Source organism: Pogona vitticeps, chromosome 6 (assembly GCF_051106095.1).
Source record: "Pogona vitticeps strain Pit_001003342236 chromosome 6, PviZW2.1, whole genome shotgun sequence".
NCBI lineage: Eukaryota > Metazoa > Chordata > Lepidosauria > Squamata > Agamidae > Pogona > Pogona vitticeps.
Window position 1 is genome coordinate 68,229,712 of NC_135788.1, and position 24,383 is coordinate 68,254,094.

General features: G+C 42.9%; 1 protein-coding gene across 5 annotated transcripts in view; it reads right to left on the minus strand.

The window, feature by feature from the left end:
• The window catches only part of BBS9 (Bardet-Biedl syndrome 9), a 381,302-nt gene that overhangs the window by 237,969 nt on the left and 118,950 nt on the right, over positions 1–24,383 (minus strand). For all 5 annotated transcript variants that reach the window (XM_073003801.2, XM_073003799.2, XM_073003802.2 and 2 more), the window contains exons 17-18: positions 4,223–4,395; positions 512–664 (exon numbers count right to left, since the gene is read on the minus strand). In XM_073003801.2, the coding sequence (XP_072859902.1) occupies positions 512–664; positions 4,223–4,395 (326 nt within the window). The remainder of the gene's footprint in view (positions 1–511; positions 665–4,222; positions 4,396–24,383) is intronic.

The following is a 24,383-nucleotide window of genomic DNA, read 5'->3' on the forward strand; positions in this document are numbered from 1 at the left end:
TCACTCTGATCCACCAGAGCTGTTCTTATATTCTTAATATTGGTCTATACATGGTATAAAGTCAAACTCTACATTCTTTGCTACAAAATACTATTACTATTACTTCGAAATATGTAAATTCACTGGCAAAAGGAGACTGCTAGTCTGAGATTATTTTGTTGTGGATGTTACATTAGTTAAACTATTCCACCAGTTTACAGTATACCATAAGTGTTTACACAAATCCTGAGCTATAACATATTTTCACATAACTATTCCAGTTTGGAAAGAATGATGCACTGTCAATGTCTGCAAAATCTCTGAGAAGCAATTCTGTATTTTAAGATCAAACAGAAACCACTGCAGATCTTATATTAAATTGCAGAGAATATTAAGTTAAACAAATTACTGTTCCACGGTCTCTTGGTGGTTAAATGTAACCAGGAAAGTAAAGCTTGTGTATTTTAAAACTGTGTGTTTAGCACAGAGGGAAACATTAAAAGGGACAAGCTTATTACTCAACTATACTGACCTGTCTGTAAGTTCCTTCTAACAAGGTGTCCAGATGTTGAAGAGGAGCTGGTGTTCTATCTTTAAACCGAGCCAGGAGACGTCGTTCAATAGCTCTAAATTGTATGGCCCTTTCAGACAACAGTTGTTCATATTTTACACCATTCAAGCGCAACTGTAATTCAGAAGTTTTTTAAAAGAAAGATTTAAGTTATTTTGGAATGGAAAAAGATTACATATTTATAATAAACAGGGAGACAACAATCATATTTTTGAAAACTTTAGTGCATTAATTCAGTTCTGTGACCAATTTGAAAACTGGTAATTTCACACTCATCAAGAGATCTATTAACATACTAAAATAGTGCCAGCTACTATCAACATTGAAAATAAATGTTGACAGTCAAAGGTATCTAAAACAATGTTTGAGAATCTTGCCTTGAGTTTTGGCGCTGGAGGTGAAGCTGAAGTTGCAAATACACAGCAAGGGAAATGTGAATTCATTTGCGTTCTCTTATTGTGAAGTTGCACAGGGGGATTTTGCACAGGGGGATTTGGGTTTCTCTAAGTGGGCATCCAGGTCTTTCAGGAAGAGTCTTGGTATTGCATTTGTATCTGAAGCACCTGCAGGTGGCCTGGCTCCAAAGAACTACATTAAAAAGGCTTTTCCTTCGACCATTTCCTCACCTTATATTGCAGGTGGCAGGAGAGCTCATTAAACTGTGAAATTAATTGACTGATTAATTAATTAATAGAAGCTCTCACTACCCAGGGGGAGCTGTTAAACAGGGTCCTGAAAAAGAGACTTTGCAGGGAAAAGTGAGTGCTGTTGCTATTTGTGTATGTGTTTCTGTGTGCGGGCTCTCACCTCATCCTCCCTCCTGAGGCAAGAGACAAGGGGGAAAGAGCCTTGTCAAAGCACCACTTCATATATATGCTTTGTTGGTCTTTTCTTTCTGCATCATTACAAGAGATCACACACTCTGAATCAAAGTGAAAGGATCCAACTTTTTAAAAAGTAGAAGGGTCTCTGGTGGGGAGGAAAAACTATTGACTGGGGGTATGGGACTCCAGGCTGATTCATATTTCCTTTTGTGTCTTGTGATCAATGGGAAAAATGAATGAACCCACCTATAGGCTTTAACACCTATAGTATTTCCCATATTTTCCCCCATGTAAGTCATCATGACACAGTATTTCAATGTACAGTGGTGCCTCGCAAGACGATGTTAATTCGTTCCATGAAAATCGCTGTCTTACAAAAACATCGTCTTGCAAAACGAAAAAGCCCATTGAAATGCACTGAAACCGGTTCAATGCGTTCCAATGGGCTGAAAACTCACCGTCCAGCGATGGGGGAGTCCGTTCTGAAAACACAGTGGGGAGCCATTTTGCACAGCGGGTGGCCATTTTAGAACCGCCGATCAGCTGTTTCTAAATCGTTTAGCGAAAAATCGGTTCCCGAAGCAGGGAACTGATCATTAAGTGAATTTTCCCCATAGGAACGTCATTTTGCGATTGCAAAAGCAATCACAAAAACTTCATTGTCAAGCGGTTTCGTCATTTAATGAGGCACGTTAAGCGAGGCACCACTGTACTAATTCTGCAGCATGTATGCCAAATGTATGAAATCTGCACTAAACAAGAAATGAGTTGCTACTTTTTAGAACATTACAGCTGCAATTGTATACCTATTAATGTGCTGCGGGTTAAACCACAGAAGCTTCTGTGCTACAGGGTCAGAAGACCAGCAGTCGTAAAATCGAATCCATGCGACAGAGTGAGCTCCCGTCATTTGTCCCAGCTCCTGCCAACCTACCAGTTTGAAAGCATGTAAATGCAAGTAGATAAATAGGTATCACCTTGGTGGGAAGGTAACGGCATCCCGTGTCTAGTCGCACTGGCCATGTGACCACGGAAACTGTCTTCAGACAAATGCAGGCTCTATGGCTTGGAAACGGGGATGAGCACCGCACCCTAGAGTCAGACACGACTGGACTAAATGTCAAGGGGAACCTTTACCTTTACCTAAGCCTCACTTTACTCAACTGGATCTATTTCTGAGTAGACATGTACGGGATCACAATTTAATGTGTTGTGCTCTATCTTGAATGACAAAGTTCTGTGTTCATAGCTAGATAAGATTTAAAACACATCTTACCTTATAATCCTATATATTTATAATCTAAAGTAAACATAATTGAATTGCATAGAATTTACCTCCAGATAAATATGGCATGGAACTGCAGTTGTAACTATATGTCAGCCATCACTCCAATACAAAAATTCATATGGATTCATATCATATTACAGTGGGATCTTGACTTGAGAACTTAATCCGTATTGGAAGGCAGTTCTCAAGTCAAAAAGTTCTCAAGTCAAATTTGCATTTCCCATAGGAATGCATTGAAAACCATTTGATCCGTATCTGGTCTTTTCCGTCCATAGAAACTAATGGGAAGCTGCTATTCCGCCTTCGACCACTAGAGGGGGAATATTTTGTTTCTTTTTTTTTCTTAGGTCAAGAAAGGTTCAGGGAACGCAGGGAAAATACAGTCCAGGCAGTACAGTACTAGGCAGTCTGAAAACTGTCTCCCAATCCACTCTCTAAATGCTGGGAGGAGTGAGGAAGCAGACAGGCACCCTTTTCACTGGCCAACAGTTAACTGAAAGTTCACATTTTGCACTTTCCCTGCCTCCCACGAGGGTTTTTTTCAGTTCTTAACTCAAATCTAAGTATGTAAGTCAAGTCAATATTTTCCTATGAGAGCGGTTCTTAAGTCAAAATGTTCTTAACTCGAGCCGTTCTTAAGTCAAGACCCCACTGTACTTTGTACAGTCAATCCCACTATGTCATTTTGAATTTACATATAGATATACAGAGTAAGTGCAGTTTTGTGTTGCTGTTGATATTGTGATGATCTATGGTTTTAAACAATAAAGCTTGTTCTGTTCTGCAAGTTCCCACTGGAGTGGGCCCACTGAATCTGCACCTCAAGTCAGCTCCTCGATACTTTCCATTAATTCAAATGGGCCTATGGTAGTTGCTACTTACTGAAATCCAGAAACCACAATTAGAGTAGGTTCATTGAATCAATGGAACTTATAGACAAGTTTGCTCACCAAATTCCCACTGATTCAATGGGCCTACTCTAGTGTGACTTACTAAACTAAACTGCTGTGTAAAATTATTTTACCACTGGAAATTCAAAACACTTCCTGAAAAAGATTTTTGAGAAATCTTAACATATACATCTTTAGTTTGCCAAAGATCATTAGAGTAAGCATGGCAAATTAAGCAGTGAACTAATTGAGAAACCCTATGCAGAACTGGGTTAGAGCTATTGTTCTTTTTGCTGACCCGTACAGGGTATTCCTTCATAACATGGAGAAAAGTGAGAGGATCATTACAGCATTTTGTGAGGCCCAGATAAACAGCCACTGTGAGTCTACTTAATATTTGAAAAACTCTAGGGCTTGAATTTTTGTGGAACTCTGGCTACTATTAATAAAACTATTCCCCATTTGTGGATTTTGATTATTTTCCCATGGAGTAAGTCCTTATGGTCACAAGTGTAGGCTTTAATTCACAAAAACAGTGCTCCCATATACCATATAAGCATAATGATATAATACAAACTATTATGAAAACAACTCAAAACAACTCAAAATACCAACTGAACAAATTCAAGTACAAACACAATTACAAAACCACAAATATTGATATGTATACCTCAAAATGTTGATCAATTATTTCAAAATATTCTTGTAATGGGATTGGGCCAGAAAATGTACATGCAAAGTCTTTGCAATTTTGTTTTCTAAAATGTTCTTCAAGACGAAGAGTGAGTTCTTTTGTAACCAGCCAAAGGTCTTCTAATCTGTCACTCTGAATTCTGTAACGCTCTTCAAAATTAAAGCAAAACCAAGATTAGTAGCTGAAACACTAATAATGTTGAAATTTTCCTTTCTACTGAGTAACTCATATGTGCAATTTCTACTCAGCTGCATTTGTATTTTGGTACGATTAGTATCTGCTCATAACTTATTAATGTGCTCTTCACAATTTATTCTACATACAGACAACACCTGGATGGAATTAAATAGTAACTACAGGTACTCTAAAGACCTAACACTACATTTTGCTTCTGCTACATCGAGAATATTAAGAAGCTCATAATAACGCATTTACTGTATGGTTTTCGTCAGGTCATGTATATGCAAAGAGAAACTCAAGGCTGCCCTTAGCATCACTTCTAAAATACACAAATTCTTAGAAAGTGTAAAAAAACAAGTAATGAAGTTATACCTACATTACTTATTTGCATGTCTTAAATCTTTTTTAAAAAGTTAACAATAGGTGATAAACCAATATCATGATGGGCATAACAGCTGTGAATCCCTATCACCAAAAATACTCAAAGAAAAGAAAACAGAATGCATTGATAGAGAATAACATTAAAATGATAATTGGTGGAAGGATGTTGCCTAATTAATCTTCAGCATAAGTTGCTTTCTTATTAGTTCATGATTAGGAGGACAAGGAAACAAAGATTACTTTAAAAATTGTAAAATAATGGCAACCAACTGTGAGGGAGCAGACCTGAAATTAGAAGGATACAATAAGTTTAATGTTTATTACTTTATTTTTTTTAAAAAACTGTTAAAATATAAATAAAATTGTTCTTAACTCTGTGGGGAGAAGAGGGGTTGTAATTATTTAGAAGAAAAATCTAGACACGTTAAAGGCATGGCTATGGTGATTGTGCCATTACTGCTGTTGAGAACGTTCAAAGACCTTATTTTAGATACTTTTAAGCTTTAACTTATTCATTTCAGTCTGCATTTTTATATTTCATCAGCCTTTGAACACACCACTTACATTTTTTCCCTCTGCAGCCATGTGAATAGCACAGAAATTTTGCAAACGGAAATGCCAACTGCACTATGAAAGGGGTGGCACTATAGGCGCAATGCGCCCTGGGAAAACCCTTTCGTAGTGCAAAAAGAAAAAAGAAAAACAACATAAACCAGGGCTTTATTTCTTATGGATTTCGGTTCATAAACCAAAAATTACGTAAACTGAGGCGTTCACAAACCGAGTTACTACTGTATATGCATACAACTTGAGGATAGTAACATTTCAAGCATCACATGACTTCTAGTCCATGGAAGCATCCACTATCATAACTGTGCTAATTTTTCTTTTCTTTTCTTTCTTTCTTTTTTGAAATTTGTACACATTTATTGACAATCCTTGGAAATAACAAAAAGCATTATAGGGATTATGATATAAAATGTATAACCCAATACCCATTAAAGCACGAACACAACAAAAACGGTTATAGTGATAATAATACAAAACTTATAACCCAATACCTATTAAAGTACAAACACAACAGTCAGTAATACAATCCATTCCTATAATCCACTAACACATGCATTCTATCAAGCTTAAAAGACAGCAGACTAGTACTCCACCCAACATCTCAAAATGCTGTCCTCACTATTTAACTCCAGACCAATAACCTACAAATGGTGACAACTTTTAATGAAATTATATTCTTATCTCTCCTCTAAGTAGTCTAACACAGTCATTTTCCCCACCAATGCTATGCTCACATCCTATCCAAATATATTCAAAATGAAAGTTCTTGATTATTTTTCCAAGTTTGGGCAATTTCAGTTATCACAGCCCTTACAAAGATCACCACAAACTCTTTATCAGATAAATTCTCATTATCTCCAGTGAATAATGAGAATAGTAAAGTTTCATTAGGGATTATTTCTGGCTGTGTTAACTTCCCCAATAATCGGACAATCAAACGGGAGATTGACAGGTTACCCACCTGTAATTGTAGTTCTTCGAGTGCACCTCTGTGATTCACACCATGGATGATCTGTGCCTGCGCACAGACAGTTCTAGAGCTTCTGCATTAAGAAAAAAACATTAGAATAAGGCCCCTCCCCCCTCGTATAAGTACCTTGGTGCCAAGGCTCCCCTTTTCACTTGTGTCAAATGCCGCTACATTAAGCAGAATGGCGTGGCAGTGGGGAGGACAGGCGGGATGTGTGAATCACAGAGGTCCACTCAAAGAACTACAATTACAGGTGGGTAACCTGTCGTTCTTCTTCATGGCCTCTGAGAATCAACCCTGGGTGACTAAAAAGCTGTCTTACCCAGAGGAAGGGTGTCACGCCAAGGTAGAGACTAGAAAAGCACTTCCAAAGGCCACATCAGACTTCTGCCAGAGATCAAGTCTATAATGCTGGATGAAAGTGGACGGCTGTGCCCAGGTGGTAAAGGCACAGATGTCTGGAAGAGGTATGCTGTGTAAGAATGCCGTAGAGGTCTCCACTGCTCTGGTGGAGTGAGGGTGAATCAACTTTGGGACTGGTTTGCATGCCAGCTGATATGTGAGGTGAATGGTTGAAGCGACCCATCTGGATATAGTTTGAGACACCACGTGATGACCTTTAATAGGTGGTTGGTGACTTATGAAAACTCAAGGTGAACGCCTGAAAGGTTGGGTGCGTTGGACATAAAAGGCAAGGGCTCGCCTAACATCTAAAGTATGGAGGATGCTTTCTTGAGTTGTGGATGGTGATGGGAAGAAGGAAGGAAGAAAAAATGGCTGAGAGAGATGGAATTGAGATACTACTTTCGGGAGGAAAGAAATATCCATGGATAGTTTGAATTTGTCTGGAAAAAAAATGTAAATACAGTGGTGCCTCGCTAGACAGTTACCCCGCATGACAGTTTTTTCGCTAGACGCTGACTTTTTGCGATCGCTATAGCAATTCGCAAAACAGTGATTCCTATGGGGGAATTTCGCTGGACAATGTTTGGTCCCTGCTTTGCAAACTGATTTTCGCTAGACAACAATTTTGACAGCTCCCGCCGCGCTCACAAAACAAGTGTTTTTGGGACCTAAGCTTCACAAGACAGCGATTTAAACAGCTGATAGGTGGTTCGCAAAGCGGCTTTCCTATGGCCAATCTTCGCTAGACAACGACTATTCTTCCCCATTGGGATGCATTAAACAGGTTTCAATGTATTCCAATGGGGAAATGCCTTTTGCTAGACAATGATTTTGCTAAACAGCGATTTCAGTGGAACGGATTATCATCATCTAGCGAGGCACCAGTGTAAGGATAGTCGTGATGTAAGGCCACTAAATCAATAGCTTGTTGAGCTGAGGTGATGGCGATGAGGAAAACTGTTTTAATGTAGCCATAAATCAGTTGAAGTTAAAGGCTTGAAAGGACCTTTAGTAAGTTGTGCAGTACTAGTGTTAGTGACCATTGCAGGGAAGGCAGGTGAGTATCTGGGTAGATATGAGATAGACCTTTAAGAAAATGTTTCAATCTTGGATGCTTGAAGAAATGAGCTGCCGGAGAGTTAGGGGGCTGATAAAAAACTATGGTGGAGAGGTAAACTCTCAAGGAAGAGAGGGAAAGGCTGCTAGACTTGAGATGAAGCAAAAAATGTAGAACAGTAGCAAGTGATAGGTTGATAGAAGGCAATAAAGAAGCTTCAGAGAAAGATTTGAATCTGTTCCATTTAAGTTGGGCGGCGAGTTCTAGGGTGACCCTTAAAAGAGTGTGAGGAGGGTCTGTGAGCGAGTCGAAAAAGGCAAGAAACCATGACTGAAAAGATCTCATCTTGAGACTTGTATGCTGCACTACTGAAGTCATGGTGGCCATGGTGCCTAATACACGTTGCACAGTCAAGGCGGTACCGTAGCATGAGAGGTGAAAACTTCAAGTAATCTGATGAGATTTTCTCTCTTGTCTGGAGGAAGGAAAGCATGAGCTTGTGTGAAATCTATGCATGCGCCTTTATAATTAATAATCTTTATAGGTTTCAATTCTGATTTTTCTTCATTGACAGCGAGCCTGAGATAGTGAAGGAGGATAAGGGTGAACTGAGTGTCTCATCGGGCCTTGCAACAGGAATGAACTGCAAGGAGCCAATCATTGATACATGGAAATATGAGAATTTTTTGCAACCTGAGGTAAGCAGCTACTGGTGCCATAGACTTGGTGAATACTCCTGGAGCTGTTGCAAGTCTGAAAGGAAGTCTTTTGAATTGGTAGGCTTGAAATTGAAGGAATTTTCTGTGTGAGGGATGTATGGAAATATGGAAGCATGCATCTTTGAGACCTATGACAGTGAACCAGTCATTTTTGTGGAGTAACGGGAGAACTGATTTGAGGGTAACCATACTTTGTGGCACTGTTGTATTTGTTTAACTTTCATAGGTCTAAGATAGGGCGAAGACCCCCATCCTTTTTGGGTACGGTGAAATAGCAGGAGAAAAAATCTTTGTTGTGTTGTGGGATGGGTTGTATGGCATCTTTTAGGACTAAACTTTTTATTTCCTCTTGTAGGGTTGGAGATGGTGGAGTGATGACGTGTGTTGCTGGAGGAAGTTGGAAGAAACAGATGCAGTAGCCGTCGCGGATGATGGACAGTACCCAGGCATTGTAGTGATGGATTCCCAGACAGGTAGGTGTTTCCAGAGGGCAGGATGGGTGGAGTGGTGTGCGAACTTGGTCATGGGAGCGCCAAACCTGATATTTGGGCTTGTGGTTGTTGCGCCTAGTAATGGGTTATTGGCGGGGTATATTTCTTTGATTTCTGAAATAGGATGTATAAGATGCTTGTTTTGGAGATCACGTTGGAATTTTTTATATGAGTTGTATGGTTGTCTCCATTGATTTTGTTGGGGGCATTGTTGGTAAGATGGATAAACACCCCAACGTCTAGCTGCTGATCTTTTCTTTTGCACGTTTTCCAAAATATCATCAGTTTCAGCATTAAAGAGGCCTGCACCATCAAATGGAAGGTCTTTGATACATGCGTGGGCATCCTCAGTCAGGCCAGCTGTCCTTAGCCAAGAGAAACATCATAAGGCTACTGAAGTGGCCATTGACTTTGCTGTGGCATCTACCGTGTGCCTAGCAGGAAGCATCTGTTGTTTGGCAATTGAAAGACCTTCCTTGTTGAAAGGTATGGGCAAGTACTTTTTTATCTTCTGGTAAAAATTCAACACAGATTGACATATTGTCCCAAATGAAACATTGATATGCACCCTGGCTCTCTGGTAGTTAGCGACATGCATGGTGAACACTGCTGATGAATAAGGCCATCTTCCCACTGAGTCAATCCTTCTACTGTCTTTATTTGGTGATATGAGGGTTTGTCAATATTGAGATCTGGATTGTGAGGCTTTGACAAAAATAGAGTTTGGAGCTGGTTGTTTCTGAAGAAATAGAGCTCCACGATCATGAACTCCATAGAGGTTACCGATTCATTTAGACATGGTATGGGAAGAGGCTGGTTTTGTCCAGGATCGTTGAGCGGTGCTGAGTAGAGACAAAGCATCAAGATCTGTAGTCGAGTAGTTGTATCTTTAGAGATAGGGTCATATAGACGGTAGGCCGGTTCTGTTGAAGGACGGTGGATTTGGAAATTGAGAGACTTAGCCATATGGATCATAAGTTGGGCGTAAGTTTGGAAGTCTTCTGCCACTGATGGTGGGTCGGCATCGACAAGGCTGGATTCTGGTGAAGTAAGTAATACTGACATTGTCTGAGGCCTGGATCCGTGATCAGAATAATTGGGATCATATTGGGAGTCGACAGATTGTCGATCAACTTCGGTGTCGATAGGTGAAGTGTCATAGTATTGACAGTTGTGGCTTGATGTCAATACAGTCAGCATATACATGAGCATTTGCCAGTGTTAAGGATTTTGATACTGAGAGATGTCATCCAAGTGTCCATGGACATCATTTGATATGGTTGAACTTCTGTGTTGAACTCGGGGTCATAGTGATGCTGAGTTCGCTGGTTTGGTTCTATTGGGCAATGGAAATTGTGCATCGATAGAGGGACAGTACGAGTGTCGATGGACCAGGATGGATATTGAGGATCATTGATACCAGAGCCTGTGTCTTGGTGATGTCGAAACGGAGGTAGTTGAGCTGGTAAAGCAGTGGAGTATATAGACGCTGGAGATGCCAAGCGAGAGGAATGATTTCCCTCATCTGGATTAGCGGGAAAATATCGGGAGGCTGGAGCTGTAAATGCCTTGTGCTTAGAAGAAAATTGCTTGACCGTCCTGGGTCTTTTAGGTGCCAGGTAGGAAGCAGGTTGGAGTCCATGTGGGTCATGGTGATATGGCCGTTTCGAAACCAATGGCTGTCAAGATTGAGGCCCACCATGAGAAGGTATGGCTGAGCTGGATAGAGCAACTGGCTGATTGGCGGTTGCGGTTTGTCTGGTCGAGTACTAGTTGAGGCAAATGGCAACTCTCAGTGAGAGTACTGAACATGGGTCTGAGCCACGCATGATGAAATAGACGGCTCCAGGGACTGTTGGGGCCGATGTCTCTGAGGCAGTCATGGTGGACGATGAGATGTTACCAAACAAAGTATGGTCTCTAGTCATTGTTCGGAGCCGACCCTGTCAGGTGAAGCAACTGCGGAAGGGTTGCTCGATAGAACAGAGTGTTGAGGACTGGGAGGAGAAGATGTTAATCAATCAACTTTGTCATCCCATTCCGGTGATTGGGAATAGGGTTGATGAGGGGGATTCCGTCATCGTCAGAAGGCGAACCAATAGAGATTGAGTCGGTGGTTTGTTGAGGCTGCTGAGGGATGACTGCAGCTTTACATTTATGCTCTTTAGATCTTTTAGGCGAAGAGGGCTCCGGAACTGAAGAGGCTTCGGTGGACATTTGACGTTTAGTGGAGGGCTTCGATATCAAGGATTTCGATATTGAGCATTGCAATTTATGGGTTTTTAAAGTTTCAGATGAAGTAGATGGGGTGTCAGAATGGGATGGTGTGGTCGATGGACGTTATTTTGAGGCTTCAGAAAGAGCCTTCTCCATTGCTTTGGTTTGTGAGGTGGCCTTAAAAGGAGGTTGGACCATTTTGGTTGGTTGAAGGGATTGTTCCCAAAGACAGAGTTTTAATCTGGATAAGAGAGAATGGAGGACTCTGCACTTGAAGTTCTTACAATGCTGGCAGGAGGACATCTGGTGTGCCTCTCCCAAGCAAAAAAGTCACTTGGCGTGGCCATCGGAGAGTGGTATTTTGTTATCACAGACCACGCAGTGTTTAAACGGGCCCAAAGGGGCCATGAATAGGAGAAAATAAGTTGAGGAGAAAAAACGATGATGGGGGGGGGGGGTGCTGCGGCCAGATGCTGAGCAAAGTAGAAAGGAAAATATCTCTGATGATAATGAATTTGAGCTAAAAGTTTAAAGGAAAAAAAATTGATAACAGGAAGGAATCAAGAATAAACTCTCTTTCTCTTTTACTCAGAGAACCAGAACTATGAGGCTCTCAACGTGGCGGTTGAAAGAAACTGAAAGGGAAGCCTTGGCACCAAGGTACTTATACGAGGGGGGAGGGGCCTTATTCTAATATATTTTTGCTACCGCAGAAGCTCTAGAACGTTCCCATGAGGCTCCGCACAGGCACAGATCTTCCAGGGTGTGATTCACAGAGGCCACAAAGAAGAACCTATGTTCCTATGATCCTTTAAAAGCAGTTTCTCCAACATCTGTCTGGTATTGCCTTATTAATTTCATAAGGTTTTATAGGGAGAAAAGACGGGTTACTTACCTGTAACCATGGTTCTTCAAGTGGTCATTCTGTGAATTCACACAACAAGGGTTAATCAGCGCCAGCGATGATCTCCTCGGAACGTTCTAGAGCTTAAATAAAAGAAACAAAGTTGTAGGTCATTCCTACTGCGCATGCTCCTCCCACCCCCTCCTCAGTTCCATTTATCCGCCACTAGAACCTCAGTACACTGAGCAGAGCAATACTGTAAATGCCAGTGACGGATAGTGGGGAGGCAGGGTGGGATTGTGTGAATTCACAGAATGACCACTTGAAGAACCATGGTTACAGGTAAGTAGCCCGTCTTTCTTCATCGTGGTCTTCTGTGAATGCACACAACAAGGGTGACTAGCTAGCTACTCACCAGGCGGAGGGACGTCACTGGAGTACAGATGTTAATACTGCTTTCCCGAAGGACGCCTCTTTCCGAGCTCTCAAGTCCAGTCTGTAATGGGCAACAAACGTAGAGACGTTAGACCACGTGGCAGTGCGGCAAATATCCGGGACATCAATGCCACGCAGCAGAGCGGTAGATGAGGCCACTGCCCTCGTAGAATGAGCTCGAAGTCCATCGGGAGGAGTCTGGTGCGTAAGCTGATAGGCTAGTGAGATTGTGGAGACTAGCCACCTGGACAAGGTGGACGGTGAAGCTGGTAGCCCCTTTTTTGAACCAAAGTAACACAGGAAAAGCCTAGTGGATAAACGGAATTGCTTTGTCCGAGAAACATAAAAGGCAAGGGCTCTTCTAACGTCCAACATATGAAGCATGCGCTCAGTATCATCAGACGGATTCGGAAACAAGGTAGGTAAAATCAAGGGTTGATTCAGATGGAACTGAGAAACAACCTTAGGAAGAAAGGAGACATCCGTATGCAGAACAACTTTCTCCTTAAAAAATTGAAGATAGGGTTGATCCACCCGAAGCGCCGCCAATTCACCAGCCCTGCGGGCAGACGTAATGGCCACTAGAAAAAGGGATTTGAGAGATAAAAGTTTTAAGTCACATGTAGCCATTGGCTCAAAGGGAGGTCTCATGAGGGCATGCAGCACTAATTGCAGGGACCACTGAGGTACAGGCAACTTAGTTGGAGGCCGAAGATTCACTACACCTTTTAAAAAGTTCTTAACAGTCGGATGTGAGAACAGACGAGAAGCCGACGAACCAGGCGGCTGAAAGGAAACAATCGCCGCTATATAAACCTTCAAAGTAGAAACAGAAAGGTTAAAGTCGAAAAGATAACGAAGAAAAAGGAGCAACGTAGACAAGCTGACTGGAGAAGCAACGAGTCCTCTAGAAGCTGTGAATTTCAAAAAACCTTTCCATTTGTAACTATACAGTTTCGTGGTGGATGGTTTTTTGGACATGACTAGAACTTCCCTTATCTGCGGGATATCCTCCACGCAGTTAGGTGAAGGGTTTCTAAGTCCGGGTGAAGTATCTTGCCCGCATCCTGTGTCAAAAGATGAGGATGAAGAGGGAGCCGGACCGCCTCGTGGGACATCGACATCAACCTGTGGAACCATGGCTGGCGGGGCCAGAAGGGTGCTACAAGGATGGCGTCCGCTCCGTCGTACTGGATCTTGAGTAAGGTCCTCTGAACTAACGGAAACGGCGGGAACAGGTAAACTAAACCCATGGTCCACCTTATCATGAAAGCATCCCCGGAGGACCCGACTCCCCGTCCGGCTCTGGATGCATAAAGAAGACACTTCTTGTTGTGAGTGGTAGCAAAGACATCGATGACCGGGGTGCCCCAGCGGCGACACAGGAACTGGAATACGTTGTCGTCGAGTTGCCACTCGTGTGTCTGCGCCACGCGGCGACTCAATTCGTCTGCTATCGTGTTGTCCTCCGTTGCAATATGCACAGCCACTGGAAAAACATGGTGTTTGTAGCACCATTCCCATAGCATCACCGCAAGTAACAGCAGGGACTTCGAACGTGTTCCGCCTTGCTTGTTCACATAGTACATGGCCGTGGTGTTGTCCGTGGCTATCTGAACACCACGGCCGTGTACTAGGGGCAAGAACGTCTTGAGTGCTTTGAGGATGGCAAGGACCTCCAAATGATTGATGTGAAGTGACCGCTCCTCTGAATTCCACAATGCATGAATCCTGTGGTGGCCACAATGCGCACCCCAACCCACCGGGCTCGCATCTGTGGTCACCTGTACAGTGAGTTGAAGCTGCCGAAAGGGTCTCCCTATTTTCAGGTGTGGAGGGTAGGTCCACCACTTGAGCTGTGAGGCAAGCTCCTGAGTGACTAGAAGCCTCTTGTGTGGATGATCTGTCTCCGGATTGAACAGGGACAGGAGCCAGACCTGAAGGGATCTGAGTTTTAGTCGGGCATGGGCCAACCCTGGTGTTGTTGACGCCATGAGGCCGAGCAGATGTTGGGCGTGTCTTGCTGACACGGTTGTCCCTGGGCGAAATTTCCTTATTGCCTTGCGTATCTTTCGACGTCTTTCTGCTGGAAGAAAGACGCGCCCCTTCCTCGCATCGAGCCTTGCTCCGATGTAACTTATGACCTGAGATGGAGTAAGATGCGACTTTCTTAAGTTGACTGTGAGTCCTAGATTGCGTAGAACATGAAGGACGAATGCTTTGTCTTGCAGGGCCTGACGTCTGGACTTGGAGACCACTAACCAATCGTCTATGTACGGGAACACCTGGACCCCGTTGAGACGAAGGTAAGCCGCGACTGGAGACATGCATTTTGTGAAAGTTCTGGGAGCCGTAGCCAAGCCAAACGGGAGGGCAAGAAATTGGTAAATGGCATCCTGAAACAGAAACCTGAGGTACTTCCGATGTTGAGGGTGAATCGTAATATGAAAGTAAGCGTCCTTTAGGTCTATGACAAGAAACCAATTGCCCTTTGTTAAGAGGTGAATTATTTGTTCCAGAGTGACCATCCGGAATTTTCGTGGACAGAGGTAAGTATTGAGCAGTCGTAAGTCCAAAATCGGTCTGATGCCGCCGTCTTTCTTGGGAACGGCAAAATACTTTGAATAAAAGCCGTTCCTGACGTCTCTTGCTGGTACCCTTTGAATGGCTCCTTTCAGAAGAAGGGAATGAACTTCCTCCTCTAGAGCAGGGTCGGATGGTGTAGGAAGAACCTGCCCTAGAGGAGGGTAGTCGAGAAACTCCATGAGATATCCGTACTGAACAATGTTTAGTACCCAAGAATCGTTTGTAATAACGGACCAATTTTTTAGATACGGAGAAAGCCTTGTTGTATGATAAAGCGGAGCTGAGATGACTGGGTCAAAGGTACTGTTTTGATTTCTTGACAGGTTGTTTGAATCCCTGACGGCGCTGGGAATGCTGAGAGCGGTAAGTATTAGAAGAAGAAGCAGTATTGGAAGACCTAGCCTGCGACTGAGGCTTAAACTGTTTGAACTGAGAGCCTTGTCCATATTGGCTGTAAGGTTTCTTCCATTGGTACCTGTTAAACTTCGGTTGAGGCTGAATATAGTAAGATTTGGCAGTCTTTTTTGCCTTGTGTAATTCCTCCAAGTGGGAGTCGGTCTTTTCATTAAAAAGACCAGAGGCGTCAAATGGCAAATTTTCAACTTTCACCTTGACATCATCCAGAATATTGGCAGCTCGCAGCCAGGCGTGCCTACGGAGAGTAACAGCCGACATTAAAATTCTAGCTGCAGCTTCTACAGAATGTCTAGTAGCTATACGAAGATACTTTGAAACAGTCTGTGCTTCCTCGTAGGTATTGAGAAAATCTTGTCTGATATCCTCAGGTATTAACCGCAAACCCGGCAAAGTTTTTAGCCATAATTGCTTCTGATAAGCTCCCAGAGCAGTTTGGTAATTCGCCACTCTGAGAATAAAAGCGATCAGAGAATAAATCTTCCTGCCAAGAACCTCAAGCTTTTTCCCCTCCTTATTAGTGGGGGTAACGTGCGACTTCCCTGTTGGTCTGGTGCAACTAGTCTCAACAATCAAGGAATTGGGTATAGGATGTTTCAGGAGAAACTTGGAATCCTCCCCAGACACACGATAAAGATTCTCAGTGCGCCGAGATAGTGCAGGCGTCGTAGAAGGTTGATCCCAAAAATCCTTGATGATAGTAGTAAGAACAGAAAGGTAAGACAGAGTGGGAGGAGGAGACCGTTCACTATTAATATCTCCAAAAATGAGGTCCTCCTCTGGAGGAGCTGGTGTGTCCATTTGTAGTTTAAGGACCTTGGCCATTCGTGCGAGCATCTGTGAGTAAGATGAGAAGTCTTCCGACGGAGAGGATGCATGGGGGTCACCCGTGTCGGAACCCACAGTGTCACCCACTGGCAAATCCTCCTTGTCCTCTGGAGGAGGAGGTTCCTCCTCAGAATCAGAGAAACTGTCCGAAAAGGGAGCCCCTTCTTCTGATAAGGGAGAATGTCCTTTTTTGCGAGCTCGAAGCTCAGGTCGGAAATCCGCTGTAGAAAGACGCTGAGGGTCGGCGGCGACAGACGTCACAGATGAAACAGGGGCAGTAACACCCCTGGGGTGGTCGGTAAGCAGAGCAGGTCGCGAAAGCTCCTCGACGTCGAAGTGGTGACGACGTCGGTGCTTCCTTGGTGGAGATGAAGACGAGGAGGAAGAAACATAGATGTATTTTGCCCTCCTTCGGCGTCGACGCCTGTCCTGCGAAGTCGAGGGCGAAGAGGAGGTGTAGCGCCGTCGGTGTCGACGTCGATGCTTCCTCGGCAGGGAGGATGACAAAGACGAGTCATCTGACGAGTGACGTCGGCGCCGAGAATGGCGAAGGGGTGATCGATGCCGTCGCTTGGAAATATGTTTAGTTTTGCGAGACCTCTTCCGCGGCGGCGGCGGCGGTGTCGAGGAAGCCGAAGTGGAGGAGTGAGCCGAAGACGCCCGCCCAATAGACTCAGGGCTGTTGGGCGGAGACACCAAGCTTGCGGTGGCTGCAGCAAGCCGAATAGGTGTTGGGGAAGCGGTTCCCGGGATCCTGGGTGGCTCAGACTGTCCTGGGGGTAGAGAAGCGGATACCCCAAACAAGGACTCCTTGTCTTGTGAAGGCTCCTCCAATGCAGGGGAACGTAGGGAGGGCGAGACAGAAGGTAACTCCTCTATCGTTCCCAAGCGCTTAACAGCTCTCTTTTTTGTCTGCTTTACAGGCTTATTCTTCGCAGACTTAGAAGAGGACGGCTCCTTGGATGAATTTTTATCAGGTTTGTCTGTAGCCCTCTTAGAAGCCTTAGAGGCAGGAGGTTGAGGCAGATTACTTGAGGTGGACGGGGAAACTGCCGCACCGGGAAGCTCCATAAGGGACGGCTCTGAGGCAGCCAACGCAGCGCTCCAGAGATGAAATTTTAAGCGCTGCTGGCGAGCACGGAGGGCTGGCTTAGTAAAAGCCCTACAATGCCTGCAATCCTGGGGAGAATGGGATTCCGCGAGACAAAAAAGACACTTTTCGTGCCGGTCCTGGAAGGGGAGCTTTCTATCACAGCTTATGCACCGGCTAAAGGGACCGGAGGGGGACATAAGCTGAAAACGCACCAACGCCCTGCAACGGAGACCGTTGAAAAGGGCGGGAAAAACCCGAGCTCGCCAAACGAGGGAAAACCAGAGTTCAAAGTCCACAAACCGAGCCAAGTCAGGACAGGAGAGAGTAGAATAGCCGAATTGCCTTGCCAAGGGTCAAAAAAGCCAAAAAAACCAGAGAATAGTAAGTGAAATAACAGAGCTCTAGCCGAAGAGAACCAGTTCGTCCGGCGGAGAAATGGAACTGAGGAGGGGGTGGGAGGAGCATGCGCAGTAGGAATGACCTACAACTTTGTTTCTTTTATTTAAGCTCTAGAACGTTCCGAGGAGATCATCGCTGGCGCTGATTAACCCTTGTTGTGTGCATTCACAGAAGACCACGATGAAGAATGAAACATCTACGAACTGTTTTTAATACATCTCGCTTCAATTGGCCAATACTAATTTATAAGTTTGTGCAGTCCATAATCTTTGTCCAAGATTCTTCTGATATAATATTAAAATTTGTTTATAAATGTTTTTATAAATTATTGATATTAATCCTCTGTTTTATTAAAATTATCTTCCATGAAATAGTTCTCTCATATTGTAAGTGCTCTAATAGAACCTGAGGTATTATGCAATTCAGTTGTAAAAAATTTTCTCTGAATTCATTTCTGCCAAATAGATTTTTATTTCAATAATTCTTTTTTCTTTAAACCATCTTGCTGAAGTTAACTTTTCTCTTATCTCCAGTTTCTTTCTAGTACTTAAATTGTACATCTTTATCTTGAAATTTCAAATTAGGATGCTGCAAAAAAAAAGACATAATGAAGAGATGGCAGGACCCATATAGAAATCGATTCACTTGTTAAAGGGTTCTATATTTTAACCCTATTTCTTGGCAATTATGATATGTATAAATAGGGGGTAACAGCACAAGTATTCCTATTCCCTTTATCTGAGTCCATCCAAGGTTCTTATTAATTTGTACAAATTTAACAGCATCGGCTATTTATAAAGCTTTATAAAATTTAACCTAATGTGGTATAGCCAATCCCCCTTTCATGACAGTCCAATATTTTACACTATTTTACAATATTTTTTACACTAGTGACAGTTCTTCCATTCCCTACTATATAATTTTCCAATTTTTTTCTACAGTTTTATTTTTTTCGTATCTGGTTGAAAAATATTTTTTGAAACAAAAATAAAAATTTCAGTAAGATAGGAGCTTTTGGTATCACAAGTCTACATAATACAGATCCTCCCAGTCACCTCTCTTCTCAGTTCCTAGGATATGTCCGCTGGGCAAACGTTATGGAATTATTAAAATATTAAAGTGCCATGACGGACAGAGGGGAGGATGGGTGGGTAGTGTGAATTCAAGAACCACTCGAAGAACTATGGTTACAGGTAAGTAACCTTCTTTTCTTCATTGTGGCCTCTGTGCATGCACACCTATGGGTTACTAGCAAGCTTCACTTACCGGTAGGTGGGATGCAACAGTAGAAATGAAGCTAAGGCAGCTCTACCGAATCCGGCATCTGTGTGCGCCCTGACATCTAGCAGGTAGTGCTTGACAAACATGGACGGAGTGGACCAGGTTGCAGCATGGCAGATATCTGGAATGTCTGTGCCACACTGGAAGGCAATTGACGTAGAAAAACCTCTGGTGGAATGTCCTTTCAGCTGGTCAGGTGGTGGTTTCCCTGACAATTGGTAAGCAGGGGATATAGCTTGCACTATCCATCCGGAGACAGATTGTGAAACTGCTGGGCTTCCCTTGTTGGGTCCATAGAAACAGACAAACAATCTGTTTGTGGTTCTGAAATTCTTGGTTCTATCCAAATAAAAAGCCAATGAACGCCGAACGTCAATTTTGTGGAACATGGTTTCTACAGGAGAAGATAGAGATTTGAAAAAGGAGGGTAGAATGATTGTTTGGTTCCTATGGAAATCAGTAGCAATCTTTGGAAGAAAGGAAACAGCAAAATGCAGAGTCACTTTCTCAGGATGGAATTGAATGAAGGGAGGATCTGACTGGAGGGTGGCGAGTTCACTGGTTCTTTTGGCTAAAGTGACAGCTACCAAGAAGGCTGTTTTCAAGGTAAGTAGTTTAAGGTCGGATGTGGCCATGGGTTCGAAGGGCGGGCACATCAGCGCATTGAGAACGGTTTGTAATGACCATTGAGGAGTAATACGTTGTGGTGGGGAATGAGTATTAATAAGTCTTTTGAGAAACTTTTTCACAGCTGGATGAGAAAAAAGTCTTGCAGAGGGGGAATCATCAGGTTGGTGTGTGACGATCGCTGCAATGTAAACTCTGAGAGTGGGGATCAACAAGCCAAAATTGAAGCGATAGAGAAAGTAAGTGAGCAAAGTTCTAATGGAAAGTGGTATGGCAGGTAGTTGTTGTCTTTCGTGTATCTAAGAAAAGACTTCCATTTATTCTCATATATGCATCTGGTAGACGGCTTTCGAGCCTGATCTATGACTGACTGGAGGTCGGGATTACCCTCCAAGCTATCAAGTGAAGGGGTGAGAGGTCTGGGTGGTAGACCATCCCGTCGTTCAGCATCAGGAGACAGGGGAGCAGAGGGAGTTGGAACGTGTCTGTTAACATCGATTGCAGGTAAGGGTGGGAGGAGCATATACCTCATGGAGGATCACACCAGAAAATTGTTACTTTTAGCTCTAGAATCTTCCAAGATCGTCAATGCAGGCATGGACAATACCCATATGTGTGCATTCACAGAGGCCACGATGAAGAATAAAAATAATCAAGTGATGACAGGAGGGAAAGCCTGCCTAAAGAGCCAGGTCTTACGTTGGCTCTTAAAAAGACCCAGCGAGGGAGCCAGACAGATCTCTGGGGGCAGACTGTTCCAAAGGTGAGGGGCCACTGCCAAGAAGGTCCAGTTTCTTGTTCTTTCCCTCCGGGCCTCCCTCGGCGTTCGACCCCTCAGCCGCCCTTCCTGGCTAGAATGAGTGGTTCAGGTAGATCTAGGTGGGAGGAGGCGTTCTGCTAGATATCTAGGTCCTAAACTGATTAGGGCTTTACATGTCATCGTTAACACTTTGAAACCAAAGTGGAAATGAACGGGCAGCCAATGCAAGGTAGCCAGAGTGGGGGGAAATATGATGATATTTTCTCATCCCACTGAGAAGTCTGGCTGCCACATTCTGCATGGTCATTTTATGTTTTCATCTTTTTAATTTTTAAATTGTATTTTAAATCATACATTGTTTAATTTACCTTTTAATATTTAACTTATTGTGTTTTTAAATTGTGTGAATTTTAATGTTGTGAGCCGCTTTGGGTCCCTTGTTGGGAGAAATGCATCATCATCATCATAACATCACATAAACAATAGAATAACACAGTGGACCCTCGACTTATGGAATTAATCCATATTGGAACGGTGGCCGCAGGTTGAAAAGTCCGTAGGTCGAGGATCCATTTCCCACAGGAATGCATTGAAAACCATTTAATCCGTTCCAGGCAAAGAAAAAAAATCTCGGGCTTCCAAAGCTGCACCCGCTGCCCTCTGTCTCCCATCCCTGGTGCCCTCTGCCTTCTGTCCCTGTGTGGACAGCTTTGGAAGCCAGGGAAGCAGAAAGCCGCTCTGCGCCCACTGCCGACTTTCGGCTTCCCGAGCTTCAAAAACCCCTCTGCTGCCCTGTCTCCCGTCCCCGGTGCCCCCTGACTTCTATCCCTTTCAGCTCGGGAAGCTGAAAGCTGGCAGCAGGTGCGGAGCGGCTCAGAAAGCTGGCAGGGGGCACAGAGCGGCTTTCTGCTTCCCTGGCTTCCAAAGCTGCACCCGCTGCCCTCTTCTTCAAAAAGACTAAAATTTAAAACCTAGGATTTGGGGAAACTTTCTGTATATTTACCACAGCTATGAAATTAATGTCCCTGTAATTTTCAACTTTTTGTTTTAAATGTCCTTCTCAAACATTTCACTGGAAGAGGAGAGTTTTAGAAAACTTCATGTCTATCTTTCCTAATCATCATATTCAAATACTATTCCATATGGTCACCAAGAAAGAATGGATCTATCCATAAAAGCTAATAGGTGGCTGATAGCAAATCTTTGGTAATAATGTAATCATATTCCAAAATCTATCCAAGCCCCAAACCATTTTCATATTGATCATCCAGTGGCATTATGCATTTTATATTATGCTTGGAAATCAATTATATGGCTTTTTCAGGTAACAAACATATCTTTCTTTAATCAGAATGGCCACTGAAAAGGCAAACTATGGAACAATGATGGCTTCAAGATACTTTTTAAAAAAATGTACTTAGACGTATTCATTTGATATACTGTATTCAAAAGCATGGTTGTGAAGGAAAGAAGGTGGGGACAGAAAAAAACTTTTTAACATAATAATGTTCTACTTGTTAGAAGTTTGGCCAAGTTTAAAAAATCGGGGATTCAGAACATTGCTTAATAAACAATTTCATAAGATTAGTAATCTAAGATCGGATAACATTTTTACTGGCTTAATTCCCAGAAAATGCACTTCACTGATGAGATAATGACAAATTTTATTTGGAGTGCACAACAAAAATGGGCAGGTTTTATTTAAAAACATGTCCTTTTAAAAGCAGAAAAGCATCTGTTAATATTAACACCCAAATTATATTCATTATTTATAGATATACTTCCAGCACACTGACTGACTTTTGAACAAAACAACTCCTTAGCTAAAATTAATCACATTGGAACAAAGCTATGTTAGTATTTTCAAAATTGTAGCAATTTTAGTAGCAAGTAAGGATAAAAATAATAATTTAATTGATGTAATCCATGAAACAACAAAGTTTATGAAAAATGTAAAATATCTACAGTAGAATATAAATTTAAGATATTTAATAGTGAAAAAGTTTTGATTTAAATTTATCTGTTTTCATAATGCTGGAATGTAGAAATATAACTTACATTTAAATTAAATCATTTCCCTTGTTTGATATACAAGGCAAAAAATTAAGGCACATCTGAAAAATACTTTCAGAACTAAATGGATAATTTATGGATATAGTTCGAGAAGTATAGAACGGCAACACACGTTGAACATCTAAGAAGTGGAGCATGCGCTCAACATCTGAAGAAGGATTAGGGAACAAAGCTGGAAGAACTAACAGTTGATTAACATGAAACGATGAAACAACTTTCGGAAGGAATGAAATACCCGGGTACAAAATCACCTTGTCTAGATAAAATTGAAGGAAAGGAGCGTCAACTCTAAGTGCAGCAAGCTCACTGGCTCGTCCAGCAGAAGTAATTGCAACGAAAAACAAAGTCTTGAGAGATAAAAGCCTTAGATCAGATGAAGCCATAGGTTCAAATGGTGCCAGTGAAAGAGCATGTAACAAACCACTCAAGGACGATTGAGGAGGAAGAGGGTGGGTAGGTGGACGAATACGATGTAAGCCTTTAAAGAACATCTTCAGAGTGGGATGAGAGAATAACTGAGAGGCTTCAGAGCCTAAAGGCTGGTAGGAAATTATGACCGAGATATAGACTTTGAGGGCCAAGAAAGCCAAATTTGGGTTAAAAAAAAAACACCCTGTAGATAGGACAGAAGAGTGTCAATAGAAACTGGTACAGGGCATATGTTTCTTGATCATGTACATTTTAGGAAACTGTTCCATTTGTATTTATATAGAAGTTTTGTAGATGATTTCCTGGCCTTCTCCAGAACTTCTGTGATCATGGGTGAATACGCCATGCTACAAGATGCAGGGAGCCTACGTCTGGATGGCAAATCCTGCCTGCATTCTGTGTTAGGAGATCTGGGATCCTTGGAAGCTGGAAGAAATCTGACACCATTAATTTGAGAGTGGAAAACCATTGTTGACGTGGCCACCATGGCGTGATCACGATCACATCTGCAAAGACTTGATGGATTTTGATCAGAGTTCTTTGAATCAGAGGGACGGGGTGAAACATGTAGAGAGTTAATCCACTCTACCATGAATGCATCCCCTAGTGACGACTCATATATTCCTGCTCGTGAGCAGAACATGTCGCATTTGGTGTTGATATGAGTGGCGAACATGTCCACTTTCGGAATCCCCCATCTTTTGCAGATTTTCATGAAGACAGCATCATCCAGCTGCCATTCGTGGGTCTGAATTTCCAGTCAGCTCAGTGTGTCTGCTATCGCATTGTCGTTCGTAGAGATGTGGACAGCCATAGGAAAAATGTGATGAACATAACTCTATTCCCATAGGTGCACTGTCAGGTACAGAAGGGACATTGAGTGGGTACCTCCCTGTTTGTTGATGTAAAATACAATAGTGGTGTTGTTGGTCACAATTTGGACACCCCAGCCCTCCAGAAGAGGGCGGAAGGCTCAGAACGCTTTGATGATAGCCCCCATCTCTAGGTGACTGATATGTAGTAATCTTTCTCTTCTGGACCACAAGGCATGAACCTTGTGTGGGCTGCAGTGAACTCCCCATCCTGTTGGACTCGCATCGGTTGTCACCTGTATCGTCAGCCATAAGGGACGAAAGGGGTGTCCCATTAGAAGATTTGTGTTGGATGTCCACCATTTTAACTGCTTTGCCAACACAGGAGTGATTAGTAGATTCTTGAATGGATGATCTGTCATGGTGTCGAAATGACAGAGATACCAGGCCTGAAGAGACCTCATCTTTAGTCTGGCGTGAGCAAGGGCAGACGTAGTGGAGGCCATCAGACCTAGGAGATCTTGAGTGTGATGAGCAGATATTTTTTCATATGGCTGAAGAGGTCT